The sequence below is a fragment of the Azolla caroliniana genome, unplaced genomic scaffold, assembly GCF_043228905.1.
Source record: "Azolla caroliniana isolate FFs.n. ecotype wild unplaced genomic scaffold, voAzoCaro1.0.p SCAF_15, whole genome shotgun sequence".
Classification (NCBI taxonomy): Eukaryota; Viridiplantae; Streptophyta; class Polypodiopsida; order Salviniales; family Salviniaceae; genus Azolla; species Azolla caroliniana.
This window is the reverse complement of record NW_028230450.1, coordinates 545,437-564,255: the sequence shown is the minus strand read 5'-3', so window position 1 is coordinate 564,255 and position 18,819 is coordinate 545,437. Positions and strand designations below refer to the sequence as shown.

Here is an 18,819-nt window from a genome sequence, read left to right as displayed (position 1 = left end):
AACGCTATCCACGCATCGACTAAAGTCACGCCATTCTACGCTTATACGGGATATCATCCCCGGTGGTGTGTCCTTGAAACCCCAGAAGTGTCCACAAATCCTTGCGCGGAGGATCGTTTGGAGCGGTTACGCAAGATACAAGCGGATTTATCTACTCAACTCCAGCAAGCTCAACAATCACACAAGGACTACGCAGATCGTCATCGACTTCCATCCAGTTTTAACATTGGAGATCGGGTGTGGCTGCTACGACGACACATCAAGACTACTCGCCCATGTGAGAAGTTGGATTATCGGCGATTAGGTCCTTTCCGTATTATCGGGAAGATTAATGATGTCGCTTTTCGTCTCGAGCTACCTCCGCAACTTCGGATACACCCGGTGTTTCATAGTTCTCTCCTCGAACCCTATCACGAGAGCACTATCCCAGGACGTACTATACAACCTCCACCTCCTATCGAGCTCGAAGATGGACCTGAGTATGAGGTCGCTGCCATCCTCGATTCCAAGATTGTTCGCAACAAGCTCTACTATCTAGTCGATTGGCTAGGATATAGTCCCAGCGAGCGTACTTGGGAACCGATCGAGAATGTGACCAATGCTCGTGCTCTTCTAGAAGACTTCCATCGACGATATCCCGAGAAACCGGGTCCTCAATCCAAAACGACTCGTGAAACTCGTCGTTTTAAAGGGGGGATAGTGTCATAACTAGACTCGAACCCATAACCTTTTGTTACACGGGTCGAGACTTTACCATTAGGGTATGAATTGTAATTTGAAGGATATTATTTTCATTTAGGTTTTATTGGGAAATTGATGTATATTCCAGATTTCTCTGGAACATTCTAGAAACTTCAGGAGTATTCCTGAAGACACTATAAAAGGAGGCGCAAGGCATTAGTTCGAACCAAATCGGTTCAACGCCAGTCTTAAGCCTTCTAACTACTGTTGTATATCTTCCGTCATATAATACATATATCTTTCGCATCATCATTCTCTCTCTCTCTCTCTCTCTCTCTCTCTCTCTCACTCATTCCTTCTCTCAAAGTTCGACACCTCTCATAGTACTAATCCTTCTCTGTCTTAGTACTATTCCCCAACAATAGTACTAATCCTTCTTTTAGTACTAATTCCTTCTCTGCCTTAATAGAGTTCCTGACACCTGGTGAAACGGAAGAGGCTGTCGACGGAGACGGAACCGGAAAGACCGGTGGAGGTGCGGACAACGCACATCGACGACATGGCGTTGGAAGATGAGTGGGCAGAGAGCCACTATTCAAAGCCGCACTGGGCCCGAGCAACCACGGAGACCCCGGTGAAGATCGGAGATGTTCAGGAACCGGTGGTGGCATTGGTGGACCATGGTTCGGAAATAAACCTGATGTCCATGGACTTCTATAAGAAGGGAAAGTGGCCGATCAACACCAAGCACGGGTGGAAGATACGGGCGGCGACGCGCGCCACCGAGGAACTGCACGGGGCCTGCCCGAACGTGCGAGTCAAGATTGGCGACGTCGAGATTGACCAACACTTCTTCGTACAGGAGACGTCCTCGCACCCGGTCATATTAGGGGAACCATACATCACGGCGGCGCGAATGGAGACCAAGGTGCTGGACAACGGTTCAGCCTACGCAAGGGTCAAAAGTCAGGACGGGCGCCATTTGGTCCAATTTCTGACGGTGCGGCCGAACCACGAGCGAAACCGCGAATCCCTCGGTGGCGAGAACCGGGAGGATTTTTAGAGAGGGCTGCCAAGGCGTGGGGCCGAGACAGCCCGGACACTCGGGAAAGACCCCACAGCTGTACAATAGAATCGAAACCGAAGAAACCTTGTGCGATAGGTAGAAAATTCTGCTTCTCCAACAACGGAGGGTGTATGATAGCCGGCATCGTTGGTCGAGAAAGGGCAAGGGCGGAGGAGCGACTTCGAGCGTGCGGAGTTCTCGGCCCGGATGAGGAAATCAGCGGGGCCGTGGAGGCGGTCTCCTTCGACGACACCTTGGGGATGTTGAGGAAGGTAGCCGAAGAAGACCTTAACGAAGACCGGACGATACCGGTATGTTCCGAAGAGATGTACGTAGTCATCGCGGACTTCAGTCAGGGGCTCGGGTCGGGTCGGACAGCCCGGGTTAGCACGAAGTACAAGACTGTGGACCGGAAGGTAAGGCCAGTCGCGGCACCCTTACCGGAGGGCAGCGATTCCCGAATCAGAGGGGTTGCGTCGGACCCTAGTTTACGAGATCCGGCCTGCATAGGACACACCTTCACCGACGGGACGCTCCAGGAGCTCAAGATCGGTGGGGGCGGGTTCCTACTACCGGCGGAGGAAGACCGGTTTCGGAGAATGCTCGGAAGGCACGGGAAAGCCTTCGCGTTCTCGCCGGAAGAGATCGGGTGCGTAGACCCGACGATCGTGGAGCCGATGGTGATATTCATGGTACCGCATGTGCCGTGGAATCTCAAGCCGATTCCGGTACCAAGAGCTCACATCCCGGAGTTGATGGAGCTACTAAGGCAGAAAGTCGATATGGGTATTCTCGAACCGTCGAGCGCGCCATACTCGAACCGATGGTTTACCGTACCAAAGAAAAACGGAACATTGCGCTTCATTCAGGACCTGCAGCCGGTCAACAGAGTGACCATTCGGAACGCAGGAATCGGACCGACCATAGACGAGTTCGCGGAGGCCTTCGCCGGAAGGTCGATTTACTCGGTCGGTGATCTGTACTCGGGGTACGACCAGTTCCAGCTAGCCGTGGAGAGCAGAGACATTACGACGATGCAGACTCCCCTTGGCCTAGTGCGAATGTGTACCCTGCCACAAGGAGGGACCAACTCGGTGGCCCACATGGTGAATGCAATGAACAAGGTACTGAGGGATTGCATCCCGGACATCACCATGCCATTTCTAGACGACATCCCGATCAAGGGGTGCCCGGTGGAAGAGAAGAACGAGACAGTTGGGCCGGACGGATGCCGGCGATTCGTGGCAACACACATTGACGACTGCGAGAAGGTGCTACAAAGGCTAGAGGATGCGAGGCTCACCTTCTCGGGGGAGAAATCGGCCTTCGGGCAATCAGAAATTCTGGTGGTCGGACACCTATGTGGACCATATGGCCGGAAGCCGTCTCCGGCAAAGGTAGAAGCCATCTCCGCGATGAAGACCGACTGTACCTCGGTTACGGAAGTTCGGAGGTTCCTGGGGGCATGCGCATTCTACCACATATGGATCCCGCATTACGCCCACGTTGCGGAGCCGCTATACGGGTTGCTGAAGAAAGGGCGAAAATTCGAGTGGCGAGACGAGCACACGGAGTCGGTCCGGAAGCTGAAGGAAGCTCTTGCGGCAACACCGGCGCTCCGGAAGGTTGTCTACGAGAAGGGTACCCCGGTATACATAACGGTGGATACGAGTCCGACTGGGGTCGGATGGGTCGTCAACCAAGGAGACAGGGACGGCATTCGGTTCCCGATCCGATTCGGTGCGAAGGTCCTCAGTGAGCGACAACGAGGGTACGCCCAGGTTAAACGCGAACTCTGGGGTATCGTTTCGGCAGTAAAGGCCGACAAAGACTACCTGATCGGGACAGAAGTGATTATCGAGACGGATTGCCTGCCAATTCTCGGCATGGTTTCCGGATGCGCAACACTGGACCTGGCGATGCTCAGATGGATAGCGTACATCAAGTCCCTGGATCCGGAAATACGGCACATTTCCGGAAAGGACAACGCCATGGCCTACATGCTTTCGAGGGCGAGGTTTGATGACGAGGGCGGCATGGTTTCAGAGGACGAAGAAGTCGGCGTGGACTTCTTCGAGGCGGCGTATGTGACGACCGATGGGACGAGCACTCCGGCACTTAACGACTTCGACGAGAGCAAGTATGACGGCGAGTGGCTACAGATCGGTGGGTTTTTTAGGACAATGACGCCAGATGCGTCATGGACGAGGGACGAGGCCAACCGGATCCGGAAGAAAGCATACCGATTCTTTCTCCGGGACGGATACTTATGGAAGCACCCGAAGAAGAGGAACGACGTCCCGCTCCGGGTGGTGGCGATGAAGGAAGAACAGGAGGAGCTGCTGACGGCCTACCACGACAGCCCTTGGGCTGGTCACTGAGGAACGTGGGCCACGTTCGAGAAGATAAAGGGGAAGTACTGGTGGCCGGGACTGTACCGGGACGTGCATCGGTTCGTGCCGAGCCCTTCAGAACAAAACAACCACGACCATATGTCGGTTCCTGATTGAGGACGTGATATGCCGGTACGGGTGCGTCGGGAAGATCGTGGCTGATCGCAGGGAGTTGGACGCCGAAGAGGCCGAGGAGTTGTTCGATCGGCTAGGAGTCAAGCTCTCGCTTACCACTGCGTACAATCCGGAGGCGAATGGGAAGGTGGAGCGCGGACACGGACCGATCGTCAAGGCGTTAGTTCAGGCGTGCGGAGGACAAGTCGGGAACTAGCCACGGCTGTTGCCTTACGCGTTGTGGGCGGACCGAACTACGCACAGTTCGGTAACCGGATTCATGTAGGCAGAGCTCATGTTTGGGCAGAAGCCGATCATGCCGATGGAACGTACGATCTCCTCATGGGCAACCGTGGACTGGAGAGACGAGATGAGCAAGGAGGAACTGTTGACGGCGCGCATACGACAGCTCGAGCGAAGACCGGAGGACGTGGGGCAGGCTGCGGAAAAGCTTCGGGTGGCAAGGACGAGGAACAAAGCCCGGTTCGACCGAACGCACCGGCTCCGACCGAAGAAGATCGAGGAAGGCGACTGGGTGCTAATCTACGACAACAGCCTCGACAACCAGCACCAAGCGACACCGAAGTTCGCAAGAAGGTGGTTCGGGCCTTACGTGGTACAAAGCGCCAACAACAACGGGACGTACCATCTGGCGGAACTCGATGGCACGAGAATGGCGATACCGGTAGCTGGGAAGCGGGTCAAAGCGTTCAAGAAGCGTCACGACGACGAGCCGGATCCGGATAACCTGGACCGAGACGACGAACGATCCGAAACCGAAGAAGAACTGACGGGCGGGAAATAAAGGCTGGACCGGTTTTCTCCGTCTCAACTCAATTTGGCGCATGCCGGTGGATGCGCGGTTAGGTGGGGGCGGATGTCGTGAAGAAAACCGTCCACAAGCGGAATCGGTGCACCGGAGCGTAGGAACCGGCTCTTCATGCACGCGCGCCTTACGTTGTACATAGGAGATCCTTGTTGGAAGCAATGTCGTCTGTGCGGAAGATCTTGAAGCACTCGATTCCTGTTTATTCCCTGTGTATGACAGAATGTAGGTCGTTGCACAGAGAGAGAGAGAGAGAGACACAAAAGAGTTTCTTATTTCATAAAGCAACAATACAACAACCAACCTCACAAAGAGGTTACAAGGTCACTATATATAGTGACCGACTTAGGGCAACTACCCTTTATGCTAATTACATAAATGGCCGAAAACGGGATGGTGTGAATACGTCCATTATACACATGTATTCGACACTCCCCCGTAATGGGCGTATACATGGGTTATCTAAGATTACAGGTATAGACTTAGGTTCTCGGACATATCAGCTTTGTTCGAGTCGGCAGGATCCGAAGACAGAAGACCGAACTGGTCGGGTCGGAACAGTTGAAGCCGATCATTAAGGAGCTGATGTCGGTTGTCGGGAACCATCCTGCTCTGTGTCCGGCTCTAACCGGACTGGTTTGTCGTTACGCCCATCTGATGCCGAAGAGACCGAAAACGGTCTGCCGAGAGACATTTGGTCATTCCATCTGCGACATTATCGGTTGTGGATATTTTCTCTAGACCGATTTTCCCTGAAATGACGCAGTCCCGAACGAAGTGATATCGAACGTCGATATGTTTGGAGGCGTTGTGGTGAACCGGATTTTTCGACAAGGCAACAGCACCTTGACTGTCGCTGTAGACAACTGGAGCCGAGTCATGTTCGACTTGTCGAAACGTGTGCGCCAGCCGACCGAGCCACAAAGCTTCTTTTGCTGCGTCGGACGCAGCTACATATTCTGCTTCGGTCGTTGAGGTCGCTGTGCACTCCTGAAGTTTCGACTTCCACGAGATTGCTCCATTGCCGAATTTGAAGCAGTATCCGGTTGTTGATTTCCGACTGTCTATACAGCCGGCGAAGTCCGAGTCGGTGTAACCGACTACGCCTGAGGTTCGGTTCGGTCCGAAAAGAATGCCATGGTCTTTTGTGCCAGCCAGATATCTGAACACATGCTTGACTGCGTTCCAATGCGATCGGCCAGGATTGTGCATAAATCTACTAACGACTCCTACGGCATGAGAGATGTCAGGCCGTGTCGCGACCATCAGGTACATAAGGGAGCCGACTGCCGGTGCATACGGTACCGACTTCATATCTTCCCCCTCCGAACCGGATGTCGGGCAGTCTCGCTGAGAGAGCCGAAGATTCATAGGGAGTGGGGTTGAAGCAGATTTGGCTGATTGCATGTTGAAGCGTTCCAAGACACGTCCGATATAGTCGGTCTGAGACAAAAAAAGATGTCGTTTATCGCGATGCCGACTAATCTTCATGCCAAGGATGTGTCGTGCCGGACCGAGGTCCTTCATGGCAAACTTCAACCGCAGTTGCCGAACGAGATCGGCAAGTTCGCCCGCGTGGCGTCCAGAAATTAGCATGTCGTCCACGTAAATGATGAGGAAGATGGGTGATCCATCTCGAGCTGTGTTGGTGAAGAGACAATGGTCCTCATCGCTTTTGGAGAAGCCGATTGATTGGATGAAGTCGTCGAACTTCTTGTACCATTGTCGCGGTGCCTGTTTGAGGCCGTATAGACTCTTCCTGAGTCGGCAGACTAGATGTTCTTGGCCAGTTGCCACGAAGCCTTTTGGCTGCTCCATATAAATTTCCTCCTCGAGATCACCATGGAGGAAGGCGGTTTTGACATCTAGCTGAATCAGCTCCAAGTTGTCGGCTGCCACGACGCCGAGCAGAAAACGAAGGGTTGTCATTTTCACCACTGGTGAAAAAATCTCGTCGAAGTCGACGCCATATTCTTGTCGGAAGCCCTTCGCAACTAATCTGGCCTTGTACTTTGGGGTGGTCGAATCAGACGTCTCTTTTAGTCGATAAACCCACTTGCAAGGAAGAGCACGTCGGTTCCTAGGTAATTCAACCAGATCCCAAGTCTTGTTTGCCCGGATGGAGTGCATTTCCGACTCCATCGCCAGATGCCAGGTGGCCGAATCGACAGATGTCGATGCTTCTTCGTAAGACGTCGGTTCGCCGGCGTCGGTGAAGAAAATTCCAGGAGAATACCTCTCCGGAGGTTGCGACAGTCTCTCGGATCGTCGAGGTATGATTGGACTGGTCGCATCGGGTATCGAGGTCGGATGGTCCGAAACCGAATCATTCGGCTGTGCCGAGTCAGAGTTGTCCGAGTCGGTAGTATAAGGTTCAGCTACCCGTGAAGCTGACCGTGTGTTGAGAGCGGGGCCTTCTTGAAGGGTCGGCACATCGGAGAATGTTACCCTTCGGACTTCGATCGGTTTTTCGACTGATGGATTCATAGCCGACTCGTTGAACACAACGTCCGAACTTCGAACGATTTGTCTGCGTTCGGGGTCCCAGAGTCGGTATCCCATTTCGCCGTCTGATCCATATCCAAGGAAAATGCATTTCCTGGACCGAGGTGCAAGTTTTCGGCGATCATCTTTCGGAATGAGGGCGTACGCCTCGCATCCGAAGATCCTCAGCTTGTCGTAATTCGGCTTACTGCCGATCCATAGTTCCTGAGGAATTTGAAGTCCTAGAGGTCTACTTGGCGACATATTGATTATGTGTACTGCCGTGAGTAGAGCCTCTGCCCAGAAGCCATCCGATAGTCCGGAGTGTTGGAGCATGGAAACTATCCTTTCTTGGATTGTCCGATTCATTCGTTCGGCAATCCCGTTTTGCTCCGGACTGTGTGGTGCCGTAAATTCACGTCGGATGCCGCGTTGTCGGCAGAATTTGACGAATTCATCGGATTTGAACTCTCCCCCATTGTCTGTCCGAAGGCATTTCAGCTTTCGGTCGGTTTGATTTTCTACCATAGCGAGCCAATCGGTGAAGATCGAGAAGACACGATCTTTGGTGCGAATTGGATAAGCCCACACCTTTCGAGTCGAATCGTCAATAAAACTGACGAAGTAAGAGGCACCGCCTAGAGACTGATGCGGCATTGGGCCACAGACGTCCGAATGGACTAAATCGAGAGGTCTCGTTTCTCTTGGTGCTGATGTCGGGTGTGATGCGGCTACTTGTTTGCCATACTGGCAATGCTCGCAGAATTGATGGTCCGAGAAGGAGAGTTTGGGGATGTATCCGGCTCTAGATAGGTGCGTGATGCCGGCCTTGCTGAGGTGTCCTAATCTTCGGTGCCATAGTGATGACACAGGAATATTCACCAAAAACAGGTTACCCTCTCTGAGCGTAACATGTAACGGATACAATGAGTGTATCTTAGGTCCTCTAGCAAGCAGGAGGTTCCCCCTGTGGAGTGTCCACCCTCCCGAAGAAAAACCGGCACGAATGCCGTCTTCATCTAGTTGTCCGACTGAGATCAATGGCCTTGAGAGCTCGGGTACATGTCGGACATTGTGAAGTATAAGTGTAGAGCCACCTGCAAGGTTGAGCTCTACTGTGCCGATTCCAATGATGTCACAGTGTTGCGAGTTGCCGACCCGAACTGAGTCGGAGTGACGGATCGTATATTGCCGAAATTGGGATCGATGAGGAGTCACGTGAAATGACGCACCCGAATCTAAGAGCCATGTGCTCGATTCTTCAGTCGTGAGCAGAACTTCTGATCCGACAGGATTTTCTATTGATAGTATATTCGGGTCGTCCGGTAGTACATCAGCTGAGAAGCTGACGTAATTGATCTCCTCATGCCGGCCACTCTTCTTGTTGTTCTTGTTCTTGAGTGCGCGGCAGTCGGCTTTGATGTGTCCGGGTTTCTTGCAATAGTTGCAGATTCGGTTATCCCGTGACTGGCTCCGTCTTCGCTGATTGTTCGGCGGTCGTGAGGAATCTCTTCCTCGTATGTTCGATCGGTCTGTCGAACCTTGTACTACATAAGCGTCGTCTGTTGAGTCTTTGGCGAAAGACTTTCTCCGAGCTGCTTCGGTCAGAATTGCGCTCGTGACTTCGGAGTATTTGACAGCCGTGGTTGACGCGTTGCACACGGTTGTGACGAAAGTTTCCCATGATGAGGGAAGGCTGCTCATGAGTATCATTGCTCTGAGTTCATCCTCGATTGCCGTCCCCTGTGATGAGATTTGGGAGCTTATGCTTTCGTACTCATTGAGGTGTGCTTGGACCGAGTCGGATTCTTTCATCCGCAAGTTGTAGAGGCGCCGGATCAGAAACATCTTCGTTGCGGCGACCTTCTTTTCGTAAGTGTCCGACAGTGTTTTCCACAGTTCGAATGCTGTCATACACGATTGCACCGTAAAATATACCGATTCCGATAGGTGCATCCGAATCGTGGCGCGGACGATTCTGTCCAGCTTCCGCCACTCAATTGGTTTGTATCCTTCTGGAGGTTCTTCATTTTCGATGGGATCGATTTGCCCCTTGACTATGAGATAGTCCTGCATTTGTTCCTTCCAGAAGTTGAAATTCGATCCATCGAACTTTCGGAGACTCATTTCTGACGAGCCGGATGTTGATGCCATCAAATTCGGTTTCGGTTGACGAAGCTCGGTTCGGAGTTGACTACGAACCTTGTTGGAGTGCAGCCGGTTGGCTCACCCGATATCGTTCTAGTCGGATTTGAACCCGAGTCGGTTCGGCTTCGGATATATGTATTGTTGAACTTGCTCGAAATGACTCCGGTAACTTGAGGGACAGAACCGACTGGTCTTCCCGAATGTTGCCGAGTCGGAGTGAGCCCGGTTCGCTTCGGATATATATGCCGAATACCGATTATTGAAACCGATTATCTGGACCGATTCGGCTTCGGGTGACTGCAGCGACGAGAGAGACGGATCCGACTGATCCTCCCGAATGTCGATCAGCCAGATGAAGCACGAATTTGGGTTGTTGTCAAAGTTGCACAAGGGGATTTCACCTCGAGCGGTTACGATCACAAGGGACAGAGTACAACCTGCTGGCTTACTCCAAGCAAGGGGATCTAACGCGATGAGGTGCAAACCTCGTTTTTTGTTCTTCTTCTCTCTTTCTTCGAATGACGCAGGAAACCGAATGCAGAGACGACGACCGACAGCGGATTGAAGGACCGACTACTGTGCAGGCTCTGATACCAGATGTTGGAAGCAATGTCGTCTGTGCGGAAGATCTTGAAGCACTCGATTCCTGTTTATTCCCTGTGTATGACAGAATGTAGGTCGTTGCACAGAGAGAGAGAGAGACACACACAAAAGAGTTTCTTATTTCATAAAGCAACAATACAACAACCAACCTCACAAAGAGGTTACAAGGTCACTATATATAGTGACCGACTTAGGGCAACTACCCTTTATGCTAATTACATAAATGGCCGAAAACGGGATGGTGTGAATACGTCCATTATACACATGTATTCGACAATCCTAGGCAGGTAGATTCGGTAGGTAAGAAGTAAAGGGGAAACGGCTCCTTCCTGGCCTATAAAAGGAGGGAGACGAGGAAGAGGAAGGGATCGCGGAGAGTCGAGGATGAAGTGTTGTCGGTTTGTGGGCGAAGGCTTCTCTCTCTCTCTGGCTCGCAAACTCCGTGGCTGCTTTCTGTGCAGGTTTTCAGGAGGCTCGCGCTGCTCTGAGGAATGCCCGAGTGCTTCCGGCAGCACCTCCAACCTACTCTTCTCCTTCTGTGCGTTTACGAACAGGCATCGACATCTGTTCGCCGGCCTGTTCGGTTGTAACCGACTTCGTGTTTTTGATTGTTTGTCTTTGTTAATACATACATACATTCGTGTCTTTCTGTGTCGCTGTCCCACTTGCGTCTTTGCGTCGAAGGGCCGTGTCCCTGTGGATCTACGCTCGCACGTAGAGGGTCTCTTCTCCTTCCTCTCTTGCTCTTCAGTACAGGACCCCCGAGTTCCCGCCTCATTCCACGCATCCGCGAGGAATACCTCGACATCGTGATCCAAATCACATTTGAATCTCACTAGAGCATGTGAGTGGAAAAAGGCATATATTGTTTTGTGTGTGGTGTCCCTAAACAGGGCCAACCAAAAATCAATCCCAAAGTGAGTCATGAGGGAACCCCAAAACTAGACAACACAACGCCATGGAATACCGATCAAGGTTGGCACAAGTGTTGGCATGAGCAAGAGAAGGAACAAGCAATGTTGGAATGAAGCTATGCAATCCCAACTGTCCCAAGCAAGGTTTGGGTTGGACAATCCCATGCAACCGCCAATCCCAACCTAAGTTGGAACCCAGTCTCTTGCAAGGATATAATCCCATTGGTTAGATTATGAATTTTCACATTTTTAGGTTTGGTATGGTGATCATAAGACCAAAACATGTACTCTTGGAGCAACCTCAAGGAGTTCTTTACAACCACCATGTTAATGCAATAAGTACCCTTGCCAAACCTCCACATTCTAACATCAGCAATGGAGCCCACACTCGCTTTATGAAACCTATCATCTTCCTCCAACACAACCTATCACCTTCACCATAATCTTGCCTATCATAGCCTTACTCTCTCCCCCATCACTTGCTACCCTTCCACTCGACCATGCAACAAAATGAACGACTGCATCTAAGACTATGCACTCATTTGGTGAACAATGTGAATAAATAAAGGCAAAATCATTTAAATTTGAGGGAAATATAAAATCCCAAAATCTGGCTTCTCCAAATTTCTTCTTCACCTTCCCCATTTTAGACTTTGAGCGTTCTTCTTCTTCTTCTTCGTCTCTCTCTTTCTTCCTTTCTGCCAGTCTCTATTTGTAATTAACTTACCCTAGTGGTCAATTGTTAGGCTATTAATCTTATGCGGTAGATTAGAGGCTCAACTTTCACCCCCCTCTATTGCACCATAATATTTTCTTAATTTACCAAATGGCATTGTGGAATGTAAATTCCAAATGTGTGACCTTCCAGTCTTTGCTAGACAATGCTACCAATTGTGCTACATCCATCTAAGCTCTCTCTCTCTCTCTCTCTCATATACACAATATTATTGGTGAGTGCTTTACTCTAAGCAACTAATTAATTGTGTGAAAGCATGATTACTTAATAAATAGAGATATGCTTATTCTCTTTGTGTTCTTTTATTCCAATTGACTGTCTAAACTAAGTTATTTGATACAACACGGTTGTGTTTTAGTTAATTTTCCACTGTGATGGAGGTTAGTAGAGCTTGTCATAGAGGTTAACTATCATTAGTAGTTTCGGAATTAGTAATGATCATTCCTTAGTACTAGTGTCATTGACCACAGGGTAGATAATGGTCTAGCGTCACACAGACTTCGGTATGAGGCATGACTCTGCTTGACTTTAAGATGTGCACTCAATGTTACGTACCTAGAGTTGATGCAAAATGTTGTGAGATTTTCTCCCAAAAATACAAAAGTTTCCTGATAGAAGCTTCTTTCCTCTTGGTGGAAGTAAGACCATTTGATAATAATATAAATGCTTAGAAGGCCCAAGATAGAGTTCAGATTTTGTACTAATGTTGGTGAGGTTGTTCTAACAACACAACTTAACATAATCTATTCGACCCCTTCACCAAAAGTCTTTCTTATGAGCTCTTTGCGTATTTGTCTCTTACCAAGAGCAAGCTTGACTAATGCTTAACTTGAACTTAGATGTGTATATTTTCGTACTCTCTTTTTTCCCATTTTCATTTTTTAATGCAAGGTTGTTTTGGCTTAGATATATAAATTGTGTGCTTTTTCATCTCTAAAAAAAATTCCTTTTTAAGTGGGAGGTTGTCTCGATAAATGCTCATACATAACTCCAAACAGTGATTAAAAATTACATGCATCGAGATGGTTGATTGGAATTTTATACTAGCAAAAGTGATTAAAACTTTACAACGAACCCTCAATTCATTATTTATGAGTGTCTGTAAATTTTTAGCCTCTAGTGTTGTAATAAGTAACCATATTGCCCGAAGATATTGTTGGACCTCTGCAACCCTCTTATATGATTAGAGCATTATAAAAGATATTTTTGTGGGCATAAAAACTCTCTTACGTAGTTACATACACTAGAGCGATATTGGGATGTGAATCTTCGAAAAGAGGTGAAATGATTTTGGAATCTAGAGAGAGAGAGAGAGAGAGAGAATATGTGTAATGTGACATGTTAACTATATTTATATTGAATATATTAGCTTGAATGACTCATGAGTATCTTCGTCTATAGTGCTTTTCTCTTACTATTATCAAAGTTTAGGACAAGAGTTACCAAGGACATTCAGCTTCATCATGCATATACATCCTTCAATGATATATGTACATGTGTATTCTAACTTCTAATCATAGGGATAATTGAAGGGCACCATATTCACTCACAAATGTTTCATTGAATTGAAATTCACATATTGTCAAGCGTAGTGGAGATGCAATAGATACGTGTGCCATATATGTAGGCATGGAGGTACAATGTATGGCATTCACACAAGCCCAAGTGGCAATACCTCAAATTCCTCAATCAATTTTCCTACACAAAGCAAAATGGAATATGTGACCGACTGAAGATGACAATTATCGGTGGGGGCTATTTTCATTGCATTGAGGAGATGGTGTTGCATTGGTGACTTGAAGTGTAATGATGTAAATGTTGTTGTTTTTATAGTTTGGTACATCAATAATTTTGTGGAGCAATCAAGGTGCAAAACCTTCATAATGAGATACCCCTACTCACTTAGGAGGAAGAGAAAAAAGGGAGCTTAAAAAAGGTGTTGGAAAGGAAGGGAGGGGGGAAGGGGAAAATGATGATGATTCCCATGAATGGCTATAATATTGAACTTTGGCAAAGCATTACCACATGATGCAAAGAAAGGAAGAAAAAGTGGCATCTCTCTCTCTCTAGCTTACCCTATTGGTAAGTTGTTACACTACAAGCATGGGCCAATTTTGGTCTTAGAAGATGTTAATATATCTTTCTTTCTCTCTCTCTCTCTCTCACACACACACACACACACACACACACACACACACACACACTCTCTCTCTCTCTCTCTCTCTCTCTCTCTCTCTCTCTCTCTCGATCGAGTTTCCACTTCGCTAGTAGGAGTAGCAATACAACTTCGTAGTAGTTCACACTTCTCTAGTAGTAGTAGTAGTTCTTGAAAGTTGAGAGACGGACACATATTGTTTGTTGCCATTTCTTTAATAGTCTCCCCACCACCAATAATACAAGAAGAATCCTCAAATATCCATATAATAACAAATACACATGATTGTTGAATAGGCCACGAGCAAGAGCAAGAGCAAGAAGAAGAAGAAGAAGAAGCAAAGAGAAGGAAGGCTCATCGCCTATATAAAGGAGGGGAGGCACTTGACAACAACACATCACACACTAACTACACACTACACACACATATATGTAGGTAAAATATGGAGATAAATATATACGCGCACACATTTTGATCTGAATGGGCCTGTTTTTTCTAATTATTTAAGGTTGAGTCGATCCATTGCAGTCCGCTTCTAAGCACCAAAAAGACAAGCAACTATTCTATAAACTAGGCCATGTTAAAATAAGGGGGTGAGGAAAAAAGGAAGGAAAGGATCTTCTACAGAAGAGTTGCTAGTATAGATTATAGGTCTTTTTTCCTCATTGTGTCTGTCCATATATACTGTTATACATATAGATATACATACATACATATTACATCTACACATATATAGCTATAGCCTAATAGTAGATATATTATATATATGTATAATAGGTTTTATTATATGTACATTATAGTAGCGCTTGTGGTGCGGTAAGATCTAAATTTGTGATTTTTCAGTGAGTAAATAAAGAGAAAGTGAGAGAAAGCGGCTGACATTGATGTTGATATAAAGGAGGAGGGAAGGGCATTACTAGGCCCCCCTAACCTAACCCTAACCCTAACCCTCGTCCTAATGCTGCTGCTTCTGCTATAAGCAAGCACCTGGAAGCCTAATATCTACAGCGGACTTATGTATTTATGTATACATATGTATATGTAGTAAAATCAAGATCCATGGATGGGGCTATCTATCCATTCCTGATTCTTTAAGGTTCTAACGGCCATCGTTTTCAGTGGGAAATACTGCGCCGTACTCTACTCCCTCAGGTTGATGATATGAATTCATGACCAGCCCTCCCTCCATTCCTTCCTCCTCATTCCTCTCACATAACGTGTATATATATATATATATATGTATATACTGTCAGGGATAAAGGAGTAAGGCTCTGAGTGTGTGCGCATGTGTGGTTTTATTTCTTTTTTCTGAGTCTTGGTGTTTACCACAATTTGGCTTGACTAGAAGAAGAACCTTCCTCCTCCTCCACCTCCACCTGTTTTTGTTTTGTTTTGTTTTGTTTGGTTGCGTGGGTACTGGGTGAAGCGGACGTCACGTGCTTGTAGACGGCAAAGGTATATACATCACGTGCTTTTAGACGGCAAAAGCGAACGTCACGTGCAGCTTGTTGCGGCGGCCAAGACAGACGTCACGTGCTTCTTGACGGCTGGCAAAATACAGACATCACGTGCTTCTTGGCGGCAAGATCAAGATCAAGATCCAAGCGCAAGCCCAAACACAAACGCAATCCATGGCGGCCGTCTCCCACCACAGCGGGCGATTCCCTGCTGGCTATGGCGGCCAAGCTCCGCCGGCTCGCTCCTCCTCATCTAATAATGCCCCTCCTCCTCCTTCCCCTCCTCCTGCTGCAGCCGCCGCCGCCGGCGGCGGCGCCATTATTCCGCCGCCCTTCGATCTCCGGCAAGCCATCCAGAGCGCCTTGCTGGCGGCAGAGCCGCTGGCGCGCGTGAACATGAAGCTCTACAGCCCGCAGCTGGACGCCGCCGCCGCCAGGGACTTCGGCGGTCGCTTCCGGCAGCTACCCTGCGCCGTCATCTACCCCTCCTCTCCTGACGACATCCTGCGCCTCATGCTCGCCATCCCCAGCATTCAGCGCTCCCTCCTCGCCACACACCATCATCATCATCATCCGGCCCACCACAAGCTCTGCGTCGCCGCCCGTGGGAATGGCCACTCTGTGAACGGCCAATCCCAAGCTGCCGACGGCATCGTCATCGAGATGCAGAGCCTCCAGGAGCCCCCCATTCTGAGCGTGGGCAGAGAAGCCGATGGCAGCCTGTACGCCGAGGTGTGCGCCGGCCGCCTCTGGGTGGAGGTTCTGGATGCCGCCGTCAAGCAGTACGGCCTGGCGCCACGCTCCTGGACCGACTACCTCTACCTCTCCGTCGGCGGGACGCTTCAGAACGCCGGAGTAGGAGGCCAGTGCTTCCGCCATGGCCCACAGATTAGCAACGTCACTCGCCTCGATGTCATCACAGGTAAATCCAATAATGTCTACGATAACAATCAGTAGCTGCTCATGAAAATCATGAATCATTACGAATCACGAACCATTCTTAATCGCTAATCATTATGAATCACGAATCATTATGCATCGTGAATCATGAGAATGCTTTTCAATTGCTGCGCGCGTTAATGGATATCCATTGATCTGATACTACTCCATGCGAATCATTGGAAAAATGCAGCTAGTGGCGAAGTGAGGAATTGTTCGGCCACCAGTAATCCAGATCTCTTCTATGGCTCGCTCGGTGGACTGGGCCAACTGGGCATAATTACCAAGGCTCGCATCCTTCTGGAAGTGGCTCCTCAGAAGGTTTGATTCTGGATTGTGATTAGAGCTACTATACGGTGTTTAATCAATCACTAAGATTAATTCGGTCAGTATACATCACATCATATATAAGGTTTTAACGTAAATTATGCAGGTTCGATGGATTCGCCTAGTATACACCGATTTCAAAGTCTTCACAAAGGATCAAGAGCATCTCATCACCGTGGCTAATAATAATAATAAGAATAGCAGTAAGATCAATAATGCCAATTGGGACAGTTCTGCAGGTTCTTTGGGCTTCGATTATGTGGAAGGCTTCGTGGTGACTAACAGCAACGACCCCGTGAATGGCTGGCCAACCGTTCTCTTCTCGGATTCCTCCTCCACCTCGTCTTCTTCAAGTTCTTCTTCTTCGAAGAGCTTCAATAACTTCTTCAATCCTCACCTCATACCTAGTAGCTCAGCCGCCCCCGTCCTGTATTGCCTGGAGGTCGCCAAGTACTATAAATCAAGTGATAAGCTGAATCAGATCGATCAGGTATATATATATATATGAATGATATGTATGATCACCCATAGCTTCCATTTCATCACGATCAAATTTGGATTATAAATCAATCAGACTCGCTCATTTGTTGGTGATGACATTAATAGAATGCGACTCTTCTTTCCTCATGACTCTATTCTATTCTGTTAGCGAACCGCTGATCTTCTGCGGCCTCTGCGTTTCGTGCCGGGCCTGCGCTTCCAGATGGACGTGACGTACAGAGAGTTCCTGGATCGAGTCCATGCCGGGGAAGAGAAGCTCCGGGGAATGGGTCTGTGGGACGGCTCCCCCCATCCATGGCTCTGCCTCTTCGTTCCGGCCTCCCAAATCCAGACCTTCGATGCCCTCATCTTCAAAGAGAAGCTGCGTAGAGGAGTGGGCGGGCCCATGCTTGTCTACCCAATGCTCAGGAGCAAGTAAGGAGGATAATTTGATCATGATCATGATGGAGGAGCAAATGTGGATGTGATTAAATAAATAGTAAGGTCTTTTTTGTTTTTGTATTGATACTCTTATGGGTTACTATGCAGATGGCCGAGGGATCGGCGGTGCTCCGCAGTGATCCCGGAGGATGAGGAGGTGTTCTACATGGTGGCATTGCTGCGCTTCATGAGTGGTGACGGTCCCGGGGCTGGGGCTGGGGCCGGAGGAGGTTCATTATCGAATGCAATGGCGGCGGCCGAGGAGAACGAGGAGGTCGTGCGAATCGCCCGTGCGGCCGGGATCAAACTCAAGCACTACCTCCCACACTTCAAATGCGGCGGCGAGAACGTGTGGGCGGAGCATTTCGGCCCGGCCCGGTGGGCACATTTCCGGTCTTTGAAGCAGCGTTGGGATCCGAATGGAATCTTGGCGCCCGGACAAAACATGCCCAACATACCCACCACCACCACCTTCACTTACAATTCTTAAGCATAATACATTGCCACAAGAAAGGCCACCTTTGATTTTATCAATTAGTGTCTCCATGCTATATCTTCTTCTTCTTCTTCTTTGTCAATCATGATATGATGTCCACGCTAATTCCATGTACAAGGAGGACCTTGCCCACATACTCTAGTACTATCATTAGGGCGCACGTGTCCCGTGTCCCGGGGGCAAAATGGACAATGAGTGTTGTGGCAACACGGGCATTGTCCACATGGGGACCTCACTTGAGAATCCTTTCTACTCAAAAGGGTATTATGATCATAAGCTCGGTGTTTTACTTAGGACATCGGATATTCGAGCACAATTCTCAGTACTCTCAATGCATGACACAATACAATTCCTCATAATTTCAACAACTCGTCTCCATTGCTATATGTACTAAGCAATGTTGAGGAGCAACACATGTACTAGATGTTGTCGGGCCACCTTGTTCTCTATTCAAAATTTGCATACTTCTAAGTATTTTCGATAAAGTAAGTGTCTTCTTTCTCATTGCCTGATTCAAAATATGACACCATCTTGTCTCTTTTCAAAATTCCCATAGTAT

At 48.7% G+C, this 18,819-nt stretch overlaps 1 protein-coding gene across 1 annotated transcript; it reads left to right on the top strand.

Annotated features, from left to right (window-relative positions):
• Positions 1 to 15,736: 15,736 nt before the first annotated feature.
• LOC147854215 (cytokinin dehydrogenase 7-like) lies at positions 15,737 to 18,582 on the top strand. The gene is made up of 6 exons (XM_087331650.1): positions 15,737 to 16,499; positions 16,710 to 16,837; positions 16,950 to 17,333; positions 17,493 to 17,758; positions 17,873 to 17,964; positions 17,995 to 18,582. The coding sequence occupies exons 1-6, from the start codon at positions 15,752 to 15,754 to the stop codon at positions 18,252 to 18,254; spliced, it is 1,878 nt and encodes a 625-aa protein (XP_087187776.1). The 5' UTR covers positions 15,737 to 15,751; the 3' UTR covers positions 18,255 to 18,582.
• Positions 18,583 to 18,819: the final 237 nt, after the last annotated feature.